General features: G+C 49.6%; 1 protein-coding gene across 1 annotated transcript in view; it reads right to left on the bottom strand.

The window, feature by feature from the left end:
- Positions 1 to 52: 52 nt before the first annotated feature.
- Positions 53 to 17753, bottom strand: part of MRTFA (myocardin related transcription factor A) — a 47537-nt gene continuing 29836 nt past the window's right edge. Inside the window, exons 3-14 of the mRNA XM_048926847.1 lie at positions 14598 to 14653; positions 12965 to 13040; positions 12140 to 12301; positions 10575 to 10750; positions 9955 to 10110; positions 9201 to 9454; positions 8692 to 8863; positions 7290 to 8396; positions 6028 to 6156; positions 4181 to 4426; positions 3730 to 3790; positions 53 to 3317 (exon numbers count right to left, since the gene is read on the bottom strand). Coding sequence (XP_048782804.1) covers positions 2818 to 3317; positions 3730 to 3790; positions 4181 to 4426; positions 6028 to 6156; positions 7290 to 8396; positions 8692 to 8863; positions 9201 to 9454; positions 9955 to 10110; positions 10575 to 10750; positions 12140 to 12301; positions 12965 to 13040; positions 14598 to 14653 — 3095 coding nt within the window. The 3' untranslated portion in view covers positions 53 to 2817. The remainder of the gene's footprint in view (positions 3318 to 3729; positions 3791 to 4180; positions 4427 to 6027; positions 6157 to 7289; positions 8397 to 8691; positions 8864 to 9200; positions 9455 to 9954; positions 10111 to 10574; positions 10751 to 12139; positions 12302 to 12964; positions 13041 to 14597; positions 14654 to 17753) is intronic.

The following is a 17753-nucleotide window of genomic DNA, read 5'->3' as shown; positions in this document are numbered from 1 at the left end:
CAGCAGCGCCAGGCCCTCCCACCAGCACCACAGAGAAGTTTCGGAGCACGTGGCCGTTTGGAATTTTTTTAATAAAATGTTTTGTTTTTTTTTCTTTCAAATATTTGTAACTGAAAAAATAATTCAATTTAAAGATCCATTCTCTCCCCCATTAACTTGTCACTCTTATCCTTTTCCAGTTGAATACTCGCTCTGGATCCGACACCCCAACACCATCCATCTCAGACGGTGTCGATCACCCCTCACCGTTTGCTGCATAGTGGAAGGGAGAGTTCGTGCTAGTCAAATACACGTTACAAACAAGTAGTGGTTACAGCAGAAAGATTCAGGATTACATTCAAGGTAGAGGCAGAACATCAGACTTCTTGTTTTTCCCAGTGGGTGCAGAAATGTACGTCCAGGGGAATACCTCTTCCAACAAAGAACTATTGAACTATTATTCAAACAAATAATAGTAAGAAAGCAGAGAACTGGGCTAGCCTGCTCTGGGCACATCTTGGGGAAAAGACCTCTATTATTATTTGCTAGGATGAGACGCCCCGTTCCCACTGCCCTTAGCCACCAGGTTATCGCTGCTGTGCTGGCAGAAGCCCTTTGTGCAGGGGGCCCCAGCAGCCTCGCTGCGTTCCTCAGCTGGTTTCAAGTACATTGGGCCAATGTAATGTATTCCTACAGCTTTCGTAAGGGGAGGTGGGTGAGCAAAGGCCAACAGCGGTGCATAGAAACTGAGCCTTTCGCCACCCACCCAGGGGAAGGGTGAAACCAGTAAGGGGCGCTGGCACCTCTGCCAGCAAGGGCTGGGGGCCCCGGCCCAGCACAAAGAACCATGGCTGAGTCAGGCCTGGGGTGCAGGTGGAGTGCTCCCACCTTCCGTAGGAGCGAATTGCACTTGGATACTTTCATTCTTTATTTGCTGGTTGCCACTCTGTGATTATTTGTACAAAAGAAGAAATCACGCAGGTGTTTCTTTTTTTTTCTGGGGGGGGGAATGCTCTCTGCAGGCTAAAAGCAGCTGATTTTGCTTGAGTTTGAGGAAAAGGCAGCCTCATTTTTCCTCCTTAACATGTGAAATACTTCATGGAGGAAAGATCTTCCTCCTGCTCCCCTGCCACACTTTTCTCCTATGCTGTCTGCCTCCTGTGCCATGTGGTCCCATGGCCAGTCAGCTGTCCTGGGTGGGCTCTGACACTGTCCTTGTTCATATCTCAAAGCAAAGAGTCAGGGCCTGTGCTGCGAGAGCTCTGCAGCATGATTTCTAATGTGCTCCTGCCTCTGCTCCTCTGTGCCAGGTTCCTGCTTCCCAGTACACACAACGCACAACCACCATAATCATGCTGGGCCTGAGAAATGAGAAGTGAGGAAGGCAAGAGTGGAAGGAAGGGGCAGGGATGGTCCACCAGTCCCAGTTACTGGTTTTTATGATGGGACTGGGGCTTGGGCAACAGAAGGAGTGGGGGCAGAAAGGCAGCTGCCAGCAGGCATCCCCACAAATGATTAAGGAAGTGGCTCCCCATGTAGCTGACAAGCAGATCGGGCTCAGGAAGGCAGGACTTTCTCCCAGCTGCACTGCAAGTGTGAGCTCAACCAGCTGCCAGGTCAGTTCCTGACAGCGAGTACTGTGGGGCTGCAAGTGCACAGGGATGGAGGTTCCAGGCCACAGCTGATTGCTGTGTTTGCCTCTTAACACTGAGGTGTGGGCACAGCAGAGCAGAGACAGAAGCCATCATTTCTCCTCAGAAAGGGCCCCCCACAGTAGCGCTCCTGAGCCAGCACAAACCCTCTCAGCAGTGCCTCTTCCCTTTCCTTGCTGCTGGGGCTGACATCCTTCTCTCCTTGGGGCTGGAGGGCAGTTTTGGAGGTGGGAGGAGCTCTTTACACCTGGGTCACCTGCTGCAGGGAGGCAGTAGCACAGCTGAAGGCAGGAGAAAGATTGCACGTGGCCCTTAATGATATGTTTACTCGATGGCAGCTGTGCCCCTCTGCACTCCCCAGGACAGTGGGCTGATGCCCTGCTCAGCTTGGGGGCAGTGAGCAGAGTGCCTGCAGGCTGACACCAGGCACAGCTGGAGACCTGGGTCAGAGAAGGACAGATCTAACCTGGATTTTAGCACCTTAAAAGTCTGTTTTTGCAGCCCAAAGCAAGTGAAGCAAGTGGCAGCCTTTGCCAAGCTCAGCAGGACTTTAGAAACCAGCTCAGAGAGTACCAGGTTGGTGGGAAACTCTGGTTTCCTTTGGCTACATTTGGAAAAGGTGCCTGTTCTGCCTATTCCTTACAGCCCTGTGGCAGAGGTGACCCCTGACGGATGGCACAGGGGCAGTAGGCAGCTCTCCTGGCAGCTCCCTCCTCTGTGCCCTGCTCCAGAGGTAGAATAATCCCCTTCCGCAACCATTAACCGGGGCAGCTGGGGCTGTGTAATGCTCCAGATCTGCCAGCAAGGAGTGGGATGCTGCTTTCAGAAGGGCTCGGGTCCGGTCACACCCTGTCCTGCTGCAAGAAGCATTCATCACCTGCAGCTCTATGCCCACGTCCTGCAGGAGGGAGCAGGGCTGCCAGCTCTGCTCTCGCCCCAGAGCTGCAGCCATTCTCCTGGCCCCACTGCTCTGCTGGCAGTGGTTTAAGCAGCGGGTCTGCCCTTGCTGCCACTGCCGGCTTCATAGGGGAGGAACACTGTGGGGGAGGAGTATAGATACTAGGAGCTCCTTTTTTTTTTTTTTTCTCTTTCTTTTGTTTCTGGGGTTTCTTTTGGTTGACTGGCCTCTTCCCCCTGCATGCCCGTGCCCTCCCGCACCCATTCCCTTCAGTCTCTGCTCACAGAGTTACAAGCACGAATCCCAGTGCAGCTGCAGATCATGTCCATCAAGGAAGTCTGTGGAAAAGAGGCTGGGAGCCGTGGTGCTGAGGGGGGCCAGGCTCATGACAGATCCCCCCGGCAACTCCAGCCAGTCCATGCTGTCCAAATTAGCCTCAGCCAGATCCAAGGCTATGCCCCCGGCCGGCTCGTGAGCAAAGTGCAATTCCGAGGTGTCCATGGGTGAAGGCGGGTGGTCCAGGATGGCCGAGCTGCTCAGCATCTCACTGTGGAGGTCATCAATCAAGGACAGGGGCTCAGGCCCATCGTGGCCTGCCGTCAGCAGCGGGAGGCCGGTGCTGCTCTCCAGGAAGTCCTCCAGCCGCCCCACGGGCACCGTCTGCCCCAGCGACACCGGCACCGCCAGCTCTGAGGAATGGTGGCTGCTGGGCGGTGAGGAGCAGGCCGGGGCTGCAGGTGATTCTTTTCCAGCTGGGGATGACTGATCCTTGAAGTCAGCAGAAATCTCTGCAAGGGAACAAACACGCCAGCCAGGTGAGGAGACGTGTGGCCAAACACCGCAGCGATTCCTCCCACTCAGCATGGCAACCTGGACCCCTCCAGGATCAAACCATCACTGAGCACAGACAGGGATAAGGAATCTGCCCATGCCTGCATTCTGCTGCCTGAAGGGAGTCTGTGGTTTGCCCACAGGGAACCCAAGCATTGGCTCAGAGCAGAGACGTGCCCAGAGCTGATGCAGCACAGCAACCAAGCAGCTTTTCAATCCTATTAATGCCCATCTGACATCTCCCTTAGTGCTTTAATGACTGCTAGGGACACAGAAGTAAAGACCTTGGTCATGACACATGCTCCCCTCAGTGCTCTATAATCCCCAGGTCAAACCCACTGGCTGGGAAATGCAGTTTTGTCTCCTTACCTCCACTTTCTATGAGAATGTCAAACAAGTCATCCATCTGCTGGCTGGAACAGCCATTCTCCTGGGGAGAGCAAGCACAGGATTAGCTTCCTATTACAGGGGAGCTTCCCTCCAGCAAGACACTTGGCTGCTGGCTCTCCTCCCTCATCCCAGTAACAGGGCTGTCACTGCATGGGCAGCACACAGACCCATGGCACCAGACTCCTCCATGATCCCAGGCTGCTACTGGAGGCAAAGGTGCAGTCAGCAACTGCTCTAACACCCACTGGGCACTGAGCAGTTTGGGATCTTTTCCTGGGCATAGGATCTTCCCCAGGCCCTCCAGAATGAATTTCAAGAAAGAATTTGGATAGGAAGGTTCAGAAGAGGTTGTTTTGTCTCTGTTCTCCTTCAGTGGCCCAGGTCAGGAATCTAAGTGGAATTACAGCAGCACCTTTCCTCCTGTTCTCACCTGGGTCTTTGGCTGCTGCTTCATGGCCTCTTCATAGCCCGGTGGCTGTTTCAGTGGGACTGAGGGGACAGGGAGAGGTGGTGGAGGAGGTCCAAAAAGCGATGTATGCTGCTGCTTCTGCTGCTTCTGCTGCTTCTGCTGCTTCTGCTGCTGCTGCTGCTGCTGCTGCTGCTGCTGCTGCTGTTGTTGCTCCAGGTCCATCTGGGAAGGGGAGGGGGCAGCAGGAGAGCTGGGCTGGGATGAGGGCTGTGCAGAGCAAAGACATAAGGAATGATCAGGAAAAAGCTCATGGTTTCTTTAGCGAATGTCACTCCTTCTCTTGCCTGGGCATCACTCCTCTCAGAAGCCTGGCTTCTGTGCACTCCATGCACTATGCACCGATGACACAGAGACAGACTTCCCCTCAACTCAGCTGGAAATCTCTCACTGATATTTTTTATGCTAAGACAACCACACCACAAACCACCATCAGGCTGCTCCATGATGGGGAAAGCCTCATTGGTCCAAGTGGGGAACTCCTCGGACTCTGGAAGAGGGCACTTCCCTCGTTTGTTCAGCCTCCAAGCCAGGCCCTCTCCTTCATCCTCCCCTCTTCCCCTCCAGCGCTTGCTTTGGGGACACAAGCAGGTTTCATTAGCAGCAAATTCCACAGCCTGAGGGTGTGAAGATCACCAGAGCACTCAGCAGTACCAGAGGTCTCCAAAGGAAACCCCAAGTGTTGTTGCAGGAAGCGGAGCTGGTGACTCAGCTTCACCAGATGAATCAGCACACTGCTGCCCAAAAGAAATGTTACCATGTGGACGGGGTCTTTGCCTCTGCGGTGGTTACAAGTGAACCACATTGACACTTGCTCTGCCAGAGCAGTGATCCCCAGGCAGTTTGAGCCTTTTACGTGTTGATGCTCTACCTCATCCTGTTTTCCCTGGAAATCTCTCTGTCTGCTCTGTGGCTTCTGTGTACAGACACAGCCCCAGGCGCCTGCCCACTGAGCTGCTCTGGGGTTCTCTGTCTGCCTGAGAGGGGCACAGGTTTTCAGGGACCCTCTGTGGAAGCCATCGAGGCAGAAAGGCTGCAGGTTTGTAGGAGCTGAGAAAGACAATGTGCTGTGTAACAACCTGCAGGGAGGCAAAAGGATTTGGGGAGTTGCTCCAGATGCCTCCACAGCATGCAAACCAAGGGATTCTAAGGGATATCAGTTTCTTCATTTACCTTCTGCATTTCCTCAAAGGTCTCAACGTGAACTAAGGCACCAAGCCTTTGCAAAATGGGTGTCCCGCTCTGACTGTGCTAGAAATTAATCCTATCTGTTTATCCTTTCCAGGACCTGACTCAGAAATGATCCTCCAAAGTCTAAAAATTCTTTGTAGAAATATTTCTGTCTCTTAGTTACATGGTAGAGAGCAAGCTAAGTCATCCCTGATGTGGGCTAGCAAGGGAGGAGGTGCACAGCAGGATGTCTTTACAGCTGTCACTTGGAGAAGGGATGATGCCAGAGGTGCTCTCTTTCTCCAGTCTGCACTGCACATCACAAAGACACAATGAACAGGTATGGTCTCTGCAGAGCAACCACCTCTTCATTTCAGCAGCAATCCTTCAGGAATTGTGAGCACCATTACAAGCCCAGGCCGCCCACTCTGACCTTTCATCGTTTTTAATTGGTAGAAACCCCTGCAGAAACACTGGCTGATATTTCACCCAGCTATGGCAGAAGCTGCTGTGAGCCCTCACTGACTGTGATGACAGGCTCTGACCAGGAGTGGGTGAATGTGTTCCCTCCCAACCAGTGCTACGAACCTTGCAGCAGGCAAAGGAAAACAAAGGGAAAAAGCAAGCAGGCTGCACGCTACCTTTCTGACAGGTTGGTTCAGGCCTCTGGGCTGCTGCTGCTGCTGCTGTGGTGTGGGAGGCTGAGGAGTGCTTGCAGGTGGCTGACACTGCAGTTGGCTGGAAGTTTTAGTGGGCGATGATTGTACTCTCTGGAAAGAAGAAGTGAGAAACTGTTCCCCTGACACAACGTGGAGATAATTGTGATTCTTAAAGGATTTACAAAGTCTGTTTTGTCCTCACTCTTTAATCTTTGTGAACTGCAATCATTCTGTCTCACCAAGCAGAGAAATCAAAGTGCAGCAGGATTTGGCATCCTCAATGAGGAGGCAATGCCAGGCTAAGCCCCTTGGCTCTCTGTGGCTTCCTCGGAGTGGCAGCACTGCCACAGCACCTACCGCTAATCCATGCATTTCTGGAGCAGCAGCTGGAGCTGCAGTGTGAGGGGTGATGCTGAGCCCTGGCATTTAGCTGATTTGCATCTCACCTGCTGCACAGCAAATGCAGCCTGCTCAGGGCCTGTCACTGATAGCAGACACTGCCACTGCTCTGCAGCAGGCGCAAGAAATGTGGCAGCAGAGAATGGAAACGTTCCCTGATTCCGTGGAAGATGCTGGAGTTTGACTTATGCCATAAAACATATTTATGCCTTCCTGGAAAAAGCTCTTAGAACATTTCTGCTAAGTGCTGGATTCATGCCAACAGGGGAATAGTGGATCATCGCTGATGAAAGACGCTGCTAACCCTGAAATATTGACATGCATTAAAACAGAGCAGTCAAGATGAAAAAGTCTGCTCTGAGGGTCTGACTTCAGCTCTCAGCAGACAAAGTGATGTATCTATCATTCTGAGTACAATCTCTCCAATAAGGAACAAGGGGTGAAATACACCCTGCTTTTTCTAATGCCACAGGCACAGTTGTTTTTTTGAGAAGTAGCAAAATGTGCCTGCAAACCCTTGTCCTCCAAGCCTGAGATCTTGCCTCATGGGAGGCAGAACCATGTGTTTGTGAGAGTGCTGGACAGCCTGTGATGCACAGACATGCATTGCTGTACACAGCTCAGCACTGCCAAATCACAGTCTTTATGGTGAAGATTTACTTGCACTGCTCTGATGTACGTAGCCATGAACTACTAGCCACCATCACAAGCGTATCGGGCATTTATTTCGGCATTCACTGAGTTGAATTTCCAACACAGGAAGTGATCCTATGGTAACCTAGACCCTAGCGTGAAGAGGAAGAGGGGAGTCCGACAGCGGCAGTGGGGTTGGGATCTGAGCCTACCTGTGGGGTTGGGCAGCTGCTCACTGCCTTCCCCTGGGGTGAGAGGCCCTGCCTCTCGGCGCTCTGCTTGGTCACGGTGAGGACGATGTGGGTCCCTGTGGAGTCGGTGATGAGGGTTGGAGGAGGAGTGCCCTTGAGCAGGGCGCTCCCTTGCTGGCCAAGGAACAGCCGCGGGCTGTGGGACTGGCACGGCGGCTCTGCTTCCGTGGCTGGCACCTCCTGCTTCACCATCACGGCTTTCTTTGGCACTGGGCTTGGGTTCGAAGTGTCCATTTGGCTAGAGGTTGGTGTGGGGTTGAATTGGTCGGTTTGGCCACTGGATTGCTTTGCATACTGGCAGCTCGGAAAACCGTTTTCACTCTTGACCTGGATACCAAATGATACTGGGTTGGAGGGGAGAGCTGTTCCTTCTCCCGCAGCCGCCGGGGCTGGTAGCGACTGCTGAGCGCGTTTCTCCTGCTCCAGCTGTAGTCTGAGCATCTCAACCAGCTGCTGCTTCTGCTTCAGCATGCGGGTGAGCTCCTCGATCTGTTTGTCCTTTTCCTGCAGCATCTGATCTTTGTCCCTAACTTCTGCATCCCTGCTGTTCCCGGTGCTGCACCGCTCCGACCTGGGTGCCGCGCTGACGCTGCAGGAGGCAGACTTGGAGCTCTCTTCCTTCACCAGGAACTGCACTGGAGACGCTTGCAGGGTGAGTTGGGTCAGAGGCGAAGTCACCATCTCCCCAAAGGTGTCCCCAGTGGCTGAATTCTCATCCCCTGTGCTCATTTGTGAGCGTTCCGAAGGAGTGGGAGAAACAGGCGGAGTCGAGCCGGTGCTGCCAAACTTCATCACACCACCACCAGTGACTGTGGCCACAACTACTTCTGCTGGTGCGATGCCAGTGGTGACCAGGGCTGGCCCCGTGCTCAGCCTGGCAGCTGGGAAAGCAACCACTACCTCAGCAGCTTTGGGGAGAATGGCTGCAGTGCTGGGCTTGGGAGTGGAGGTTGTTTGGCCGGCTGTGCCGTTCTGCTCTTGGTAAGCTCTGAGCCGCTCAATCAGTTCCGTCTTTGTGCCCGAGACAGGCAAGGCCCTCAGCTTCAGCTCTTGCTTCAGCTCTGCCACCTGATGGGGGTTGAAAGAGGGCAACATTAAGACAGCAAGCACAATAACCACAACTATTATCAGCTGCCAGAGCCCTGGGGCAAAGGAGCAAGCTGACCCCCTGCAGGCCAGCAGACTTGCATCTCAGGTCCAGGCTGCAGTGCAGCACTGCCAGCTGTTAGCCTTAGCTACCACCAGTCCATGTCAGCTCTGCTCCAGGGCGCAAAGGTGACTCAGTGCTGATTCTCATCACTGACAATGGCAAAACAAAACAGCTGTCCGATTCCACAGGACTGAGAGCAGCACCAACTTTTACCTTCATCTCATCCAGGTTGGCAGGGAGAGGGCCTGGCTTGCCCACTGCAGCATTACTGTTTTGTCGCATCAGCCCACCGGAACCAGAGGATACCGAAGATGTGCTATTGACTGCAGCAGAGAGACTGCGTATGGCTGGGGCACTGGCACCAGTCTGCTGCTCTCCTGGAGGCCTGCAGGAAGAGAGAAACCACAGCCATTGAAATCAAGGCAGAAAGGCACTGGAGGCCCTCAGTACAGGAGCAGCCTGCCAAGAGGATCTGTGTACCTATGTATGCCAACAATCATAGAGTTCCAGAAACACCCTAGGCATTAAAGCACGCCTTTGGCTATATTCATCCCTAGGCTATACCCATCTCCAACACTGGCCCTCTCTGAGGCCCACTATAACTCAACAAGACTGAGTGCATCACACACCCGTTCACCACACCACACACGTAGAACACAATGTGTTTGGTAATAGCACTGGGAAAGGCCTTCCTAAGAGAGAGCTACACCTAGGACCCATACTTTGGTGGAGCTGGCAGGATGGTCTGATAGTTGTAGTGCTGCTGCTGTTGCTGGTTGAGGATCTGAAGCTGGAGAAAGAGTTGCTGCTGCTGCAGTATTTTGGCATAGGATGAATCCATGGGAGGAGCTCCTTTGTCCTGCTTTTGGTCCGGGGGAATATACTGATGATATTTAAGCTTCTTGACTTTCGGCTTCAGCTCCTTGGCTTTCTTACTGCGCTGAGACTTCTCACTAGCAGACTTGGGCTGGCTTTGCTATTCAGAAGAAAAGAAGGAAGCAAATAAGAATGGAAACCCTGAAATAACACAAGGCCCCACATAAACCAGAAAGCACGCTGGGATTTTTGTTTCAAAATTCTCCACATCTGACCTCAGGGTCTTTCCACGCCTCCCTAACTCAAGCAATACTACAGCCACAGCACCCACAGGAGCACTGTAACACCGCTCACAGCAAAGCAGCCATTCATCTTTCCCAGCACACCAGACCACTCATCCATCAGGCTCACTAACTCTACTTATAAATAACACCAACTGATTCAAAACGTTCTGCATTTAGGACCCATTTCACAGAAGGTAAACAGCTCACGGAATAGAAGAACCTATTAAATATATTGCTCAAATAGGGTCAGAGGAAGACACTGGTATATAAGCCTTCTTAGCCTCTGTTAACTTAACACTTTCAACTCCAAGTCTTCTTCAGAATAATCATCTCATCTTTTTTCTGAATACACCAATGAAGAAACCATCCAAAATACCTTAATGAGCGTCGGTGGGGGCTTGGCAGCAGGAAGACCTGCTCCATTGGTAAGACTGGGGGGCAGAAGAGGTGGAGGTGGCAGAGGCGGGGGGGGCTGTTCAGGTAGGAAAAGTGTTTCATTGGAGTCTGCACTAATCTGCAATTGGGATGTACCCTGCAGGGACAGAGAAAGGCATAATGAGAACACGAACAAGGAGGGAAGCATTTTAACAGAGTGGTGGGAAGTGCCCACTTAAGGGGGAGCAGCAGAGTATTCAAGTGATTAATTAGATTCCTTTAACCCACTCCATTTGTCCCCAAGAAGCACCACAACTTCCAAGGGCAGAGAAGGAATCAAAATCCTACACTTGCATGTCCAGCTTTGCTTGCCTGAATCAGCTGCACACCTGCCCAGCCTGCCTCACCAGCCAGGACTGTCCCATTACCCACATGACACCACCATGGGCACTTCTGAATGACCAGAGGACATCACCGGTGCCACACGCAGCTAAGACCCCTTGTGAGATCTCACTGATTATGCTGTGACCTTTTCGGAGTCTCTTAGCCTTGCATTTTAGGATCCCTTGCCATGAATCAGCAGTAGCTCCAGGGCACTGAAGGAGGCCACCACGTTCTCACCTGAGCTAGCGATGTGCCAGTGGTGGTAGGGAGAGGGTCACAAACCCGTGAGTCCATCGGCGATGGGACAGACCCCTGGGACTCATGGCTGGCTGGCTGTTCTGGGGAGAGGGCATCACTGCTGTCCTCGTCGAAGGAGGAATTGTCTGCAACCTTTGGGTAGTTCACCTGTCCAACTGAAAATACAAACATTGCCCATGGGCTTCCAAGTGGAATTACAAATCGCTTCACTTGCCACTAGATGTTTCACAAAGAAAATGAAGGCATGAGAACTGTGTCTGAGTTAAAGTATCATACAAAAAAGAGAAAATGAAACCCAAGTTGGATCCATTTGAAGTGTTTATATTCAATCTCTGCTATCAGCAGAATGCACAGATGTGGACTGGGGTGAACCACTTCTCTTGCTTCTCCACAAGATGAGATCAAGAAGCACAACACGAGCTACTGAAGCCAAACCCAGGGCTGAAGCACGGCCTATTTGCTGACCATGCGGCACCAAAGAAAAAGGTCAGTGTAGGGCTGAGTCATGCTTTCTTTGGTGTTCACCCGAGGTGGTGGAAGATAGAATCACTCTTCAAGACAGAATCCTGAGTTGTCCTCTACTCTTATAAGCAACAGGGTCTGTGGATTTAGTGGCCCTGACTGCTATTAACATTTCTGTCTGTCTACACATCCCACATACAGCAACTTATCTCAAATTAATCCTGGTAAGCAGAAAATACTATCATTTGCATCTAACATAACTGAAATCCATGGAGATGTGTTCTGCTCAGAGTCAGAAGGAAGCCACTTCTCTAATATGCCAGCTCACAAACTCACTCTATTCTTCTGCCATTTCCTGTGCAATAGTTAAGCCAGGCCTCCCCCAGCACTGCCCTTTTCCTTTTTTTCATGACAAGTATGCAGCCTTGCTCACAGTTGTGTCCCATCTGTCTTTAAAATAGCTGTGTGTGTTTGAGGGAAAGAGTAACCACAGTCGTGCACAGAACGCCCAGTCAGGGGAGATGGGAAAGAGCACTGCTGAGGCGGTGGGAAGGCTATTCCTCAGCATTCCTTACAGCCCTTGGAATGGCACTGGCATGATTTACATCTGTTCTGGTTTATTTTTAAAGGGGTTGGATTCTCTGAAGTTTGTAAGTTCACAGACAGCTTTTGTTTCATCACACCTGTTTGTATTCTGTCTCCTTTCCTGATGTGAGTCACTCAGTGGGATCTCCCTGACCAAGGTTGCTGATGTGTCAATATCAGGGGAAACTTTTAATGAGAGAATCTATGGAATGCAATCTACAGCAGTCTTTCAAGCCCTCAGGGTATGTAAACACTCTTCCATTATTCTGGGATGTCTACACTCTTAATTTAATGTCCACAACACAATTTAACATCTCTCTACTACTATCTGTTCCAGAGGGCGTTCTGTTTTGCAAAATCCTGGGGGCCGAAAGGCTCTGAGATGGGAAAATAAGAACAATGATGGGATTGTGCTCCCTTAAGCAGGCAGGCAAAACGATAGGAAATCACAGACACCATGGGCAATGCCCTCCACACAGACCCTCCTTTGGCCTCACCTATAATAGCTTCCTTCAGGCTGGATTCCACAGGCAAGATGTTCTTCTCCACCAGCTCCATGGGACCTGGCCTCTGTGCTATCTTCTCATTGAGGTCATCTGCTAGCCTGGCTCTCTTTAGCTTCAGCTGCTTAGCCTGCAAGGAGGGTTCAGCTGAGGTCTCTGTTCAGGGAAAAGCAAATACAATGGCATCAGTTCAACAACGACCAACCTACGTACTTCAGCAGTACCTAACTTCTCTTTACAAAGGTAATTGTTGATAATGGTAGATAGCTGCATAGGAAAATAATGGCAGATTACACTAGATAACTACATAATATAGAGATATTATAGATAATATGTAAATTGAAGTTATGAAGATACCATAACAGCTTCTGTGACTCCAGATTAGGATAAACTCACTGTTCTCAAACTAATGTCACCTGATTCTCATTCATCTTTTCCCTTTCAGTTGTGTCCAAAGATGTGGTACTCAGCAGCAGGACAGTACTCCCTCTCTGAAACTGAGGTGCACATTGATTAGATCAAATCTGCCTTCTTCCCACTTCAGTATTTTACAGTGCCATCCCCTAGCAGAAGAGCAATGCCCATTCTATTTCACTGTGGCTCAGCTGCACTAAACTGTACAATCTGAGTTTACATAAGAGATTCTTCAGAGATTGTTGAATCACTCCCAAGAAATCACGCCACAGGCCTGTAGCATGATATTCTGCCCACTCCCAACTAATGGAAAGATTTGGGGGTTGGAGGCACAAGAGAAAGCTGCCAATAAGTAGTTATGACAAATTTTATTGTTGCTGTCTTCTTCTTCCAGGTGTGCTGTACCTTCCAGAATGTGCATCCTAACCAGCTCTGATCTCTCTGGCCGGGACCGGATTTTCCGTTTCAGATAGTCCTCTGTCTGCAGCAAAAACAGACAAGCAAAACCAATTTTAGTTGATTAGACACAGGAGATAAGCTTGGACAAGCAAGAGAAGCAACCATCTTTAGTTGCTACTGAAATCTCAATAAACTCTGAAGAAGGAAGGGGCGTATCAGAATCCCAAAGCACCACAGAGCGAGTTTATTCTGAAGATGACCTTCTACTGGACATTCCCTCAGTAAAAAAGAGCACTGCTGCCCTATGGAACTGAAACTGGAAAGGATTTTCTCAAGACCTGAAGCCTTCTTTTTGCCTTTTACATAACACCACTAGCTTATGCCAGGGTGAAATTCAAGATGTTTCCTTTCACATTGCAGCATGAATATATCGTTCCATTGTTCACAGCAAATACTTTCATACGCTGTTGGCATTTGGCATGACTTGTGGTTCGGGCATATTCTTATTTAAAGACATGCTATTCTTTAAGCTACAGACCCTATGCTCTTCCTTGGCAGGCAAATTCTAAATGCTACCAAGACCCACTTCCAGAGCTGCTTTTAGCAACATCTTTGAAGAATGTGCTATGGATGGAGTGATGTATGGAGATGGCCCTGTTACCCTGTGCATGTCCTAGGAAGGGAACCAGGGTGCAGTGGGTAACAGACTGCTAAGTGCTGGCCATCGGAACTTGATGATCTTGAGAGGAAATAAACATCAAAGTCAATCAATCAGAGAACTCCATTGTACTTGCTTAGGTGCCCACACCAGAATGATAACTTAGTAAGAAGGGTTTATTAAAAAATGGAGGAAAAAGCACAAGCCTTTGGGACACTGGTCTTAATGCAGAATCCATTGTTCCAATCCTTCCACCAAACTCAAAGCGCTAACATGCCTTGCAGGTTTTTATCACAGCCATTTTACTTCTTTAGCCTTATCTTGCTTTTAGTTTTAAAACAGAACTTGGCTCACAATCATAACAGGTTTTATTTCCCTGTAGACTAATCAGAAAGAAAAAAGAAAAAAAAAGACCAACAAACCCCTCTCCTCAGAGGCCTTCCGAGGAACAGAAATCACCAAGAAACCCCCAGTGAGCAAAGGTGAAGTGTGGATGGTGACGCCTAGCTCAGGCTTGCCTTCCTCTTTCTGTAAAGCCAGAAGTCTGCATGATCTCAGTGCTGGCATCCTCTCTATTAACTAAGTTTTCTGTTTCTAATGTCCAAGAGAAATAAGTGCATGTGCACACAAGAAAAAAATCACACACTTTCCTCAGAGGTGGAATCAGCTATTTCAATGACATCCACATCATTGAAGGGTAAAACAGACACTATAAAAATAATAACATACAGTAAGTGAATGGCAGGAAGAAAAATATCAGTGACCTCCAAGGAAAATCTAGGTACTGTCTTCAGTGGATTTTAGTTACAACTGTTCACTGAGGAGTAACCAGCACCACAAATAAAAACATCCCACCCAAAACATCTATAACTGCACATTCAGAATGCAAAGGATTCCCTTCTGCATCATGTGGGATGCCCGAACTGCAAGACAGACTGCTCCTGATTTCCCTAAAATCTTTGGGAGCATACTGCATCTTACCCTGGCCCGTTCCAAACTCCTTCTTTGTTCGTGAAATGCAGCTGGACTTTTCAGAGCTGTAGAAAAAAAACAAAAAAACACATTTAGAGAATGAGTACAAGTGATGAAGTTCTCTTACCACACGTCCTTCCAGGCCAAACAAATTAACAAATAGCCCACAGCAAATGCCTCGGGCATCTTCCAGCACACGGGACAAGATCCCAGCTGGCATAAAGCTGTATGAACTGTCATATTCTGACAGCACAGGAGCTGACCTGGACTTCTGTGGGCACTCCAAGTGGAACTATCCACTATTCACCAACAAACTCCTCCAACAAACTCTTCCTACGAGCTTCGATACGGCACAAAATATCCAGGACCCTTAGGTAAGTGAATGGCACCAAAACAGCAAGGGGATGCATGAGATGGTTGGAAGGATCCTCATGGGGGAGGATCCTAATGAACTGTAAATCCTCTTTACCACCTCTTAATGTCAAAGGAAGCTGCCGATCTTTCCTCCATTTGCACCTGTGTTTTGTGTGCATGCATGGGCTGGTTAAAGATTCTGCAGGTCTACAATAGGACATATACATTGCTCCACGTAACAGAAACTACTATAACAACAAGAACACTTGGACAGGAAAGTGCATCTGCCTGCTGACAGATAACCACAACTTGAGGAATTAACAGCAGCATTCCATTTAATGGACCTCCTCGCCCCCCCACCGGACTAGTAAAAAAACCAGAGCCAAAATAGATCAGGTTTTAAGGAACTAATCCTCTGCTGTCCAGGACCATACTAACCCTAGAAGAATCTCTCGCTCTGCCTGGCTCCTACACAGCACACAGAGCTCACGTCCCATGGGAGAACTGGAGAAAGAGGTGACATGACTTCCAGCTCCGTGGAGTCACTGCCGCTCACTCCTCGTGGCTTTCCCAAATCCACAAATTGCTTGTTTTCCATAACAGCCCCACTGCGGCCTGATGGAGTTTCTAAATTTCCATCAAGCTGAGCACCAATGTTCAAAGAGCTTTCAGCTTTAAAGCCACTCTGAAGCTCTTTTGAAGACAGAAGTCTATAAACTGGTGCAGTCAGTAAATCCAAAGTGCTGCATCTAGGTCCCATGAAATACAGTCTGCTCATGCTCTTCTTCACTGAAGAATAATGATTAACGTACTTCTAAAATGCAACATCATAATGAAATATTGGAATGCTGTTCAAAAATAAAACCTGTGCATAAATGCGATACAAGAAACTACGTCCAATGCACTTCAAAACTTTTTCCCACAGAATAAAATGGAGCACCAAGAAAGGCAAAATGTTAAGGCAGACATTGTCCCCCTCTACTCTGCTCTTGTGAGGCCCCATCTGGAGTATTGTGCCCAGGTCTGGAGCCCTCAGTACAAGAAAGACACAGAGCTGTTGGAGAGGAGAGCCACGAAGATGATCAGGGGGCTGGAGCACCTTCCCTACAAAGACAGGCTGATAGAGCTGGGCTTGTTCAGCCTGGAGAAAAGAAGGCTGCGGGGTGACCTCATGGCAGCCTTTCAGTACCTAAAGGGAGCCTACAAAGAGGAGGAGAATCAACTCTTTGAAAGGACAGATAACAGCAGGACAAGGGGAAATATAAGTGAGGGAGGGAAGATTTAGGCTGGATGTCAGGGGGAAGTTCTTTACAGAGAGAGTGGTGAGGTGCTGGAACAGGCTGCCCAGAGAGGCTGTGGATGCCCCGTCCCTGGAGGTGTTCAAGGCCAGGTTGGATGGGGCCCTGGGCAGCCTGGTCTAGTACATGTGGCAGGGGGTTGGAGATTCATGATCCTTGAGATCCCTTCCAACCCTGGCCATTCTGTGATTCTGTGATTCTGTAATTCTGTGATTTACATCATGGGGTAAAAGCAGAATGCAATCAATATGTGAGGAATTCCAGTACCAGAGGAGGTTCAGACTACAAAGAATCATTTGTAGAATAAGTAGGCTTAAATGAGTTAGAACTAACAGCAATGGGTGAGTATACAAATGATGGGGGGCAAACAGTTCCTGCTGTGATTAAAGGTAAGTTCCATACAATCAAGTTCCATACAAACAGGGAGAAACCACCAGGGAAAGTTTTGCAAGCTGGCCAACAGAATCGCGCTGACTGCACATAAATCAGGATAAAAATCTACACCGGAGACGCAAGCAGCAAGCTTCTTCTTGGGTTTCCAAAGGCCCTTTGCCACTAGAACGTGCTGGCATGACAGGAGTGTTTCTCCCTCCCTTTCTTACCTCTGCCGTCAGTATGAGGCAGGACGTGAACTTTACATGACATTTCCCTGGCCACAGCTTATGGTTGCAAAAGTCAACTGCAGGAGTGCAACCAATGTCACAGGTAGCGTAAGAGGAGCCTTCAATAAAGACGAATAAAGGAAGGAGAAAAGCATCCCTGTGATGAAAGCAAAATGAAAACCTCTCCCTCAAATCACACAGTAAGTAAAGAAGTTGAATAGAAGGCAAAGCAGAAGCACAAGGGGAAGAACCACACACAGAACAATGTCAGTCTCTCCTTTGGAAACAAGCGCTGTGCTGCAGCTCTGCACTGGCAATATGACAGAGGACTTCATAGCTGACCTCTGGAAATGTCAAGAGGGCACAAATCCTTCACTGCTTCCCTCAGCAATCCAGGATGGGGCTAGATGACAGAAGAGCGTCTGTTGTAAAATCCTACTCCATCCAAAATTAACTAAGCCTTGCACATTTTGCTGGGTTTGAAATTACTAAGGAGGGAAGAGCTGGGCAGTACCTCCCCTAACTTTATTAGAGCGAGTGGGGAAAAAAAGCAACAAATCCTTGTGCAGAAGACTGGAGCTGGGAGGCACAGGGCTGGCTCAGGCGCAGGCTGAGCAGACACACATCTCTACCAGTTCCCAGCACTGTCCTTCACAACCACCTGGCGCCGATTCCTCAACCCATTCCTGCCCCCATACCCATTGGCTTGCTCGCCTGAGTGCTCCTTTATCCATCTCACTCAAGATTATCCACACTGACAAAGCTCTACTGTTCCTAACAATATCTGGTATTCTGTCTCATTTTGATCTTGGCCGCAGATGAGCAGCCAAAAGGGTGGAGCCAGAAGCACTGCTAACAGCCCTGGTGCAATGCACTGAGGTAGGAAGGCATGGGGCAGGACTTCTACCACT

This window comes from Lagopus muta, chromosome 1 (assembly GCF_023343835.1).
Source record: "Lagopus muta isolate bLagMut1 chromosome 1, bLagMut1 primary, whole genome shotgun sequence".
NCBI lineage: Eukaryota > Metazoa > Chordata > Aves > Galliformes > Phasianidae > Lagopus > Lagopus muta.
The sequence above is the reverse complement of the archived record's forward strand: the minus strand, read 5'-3'. Positions and strand labels throughout refer to the sequence as shown.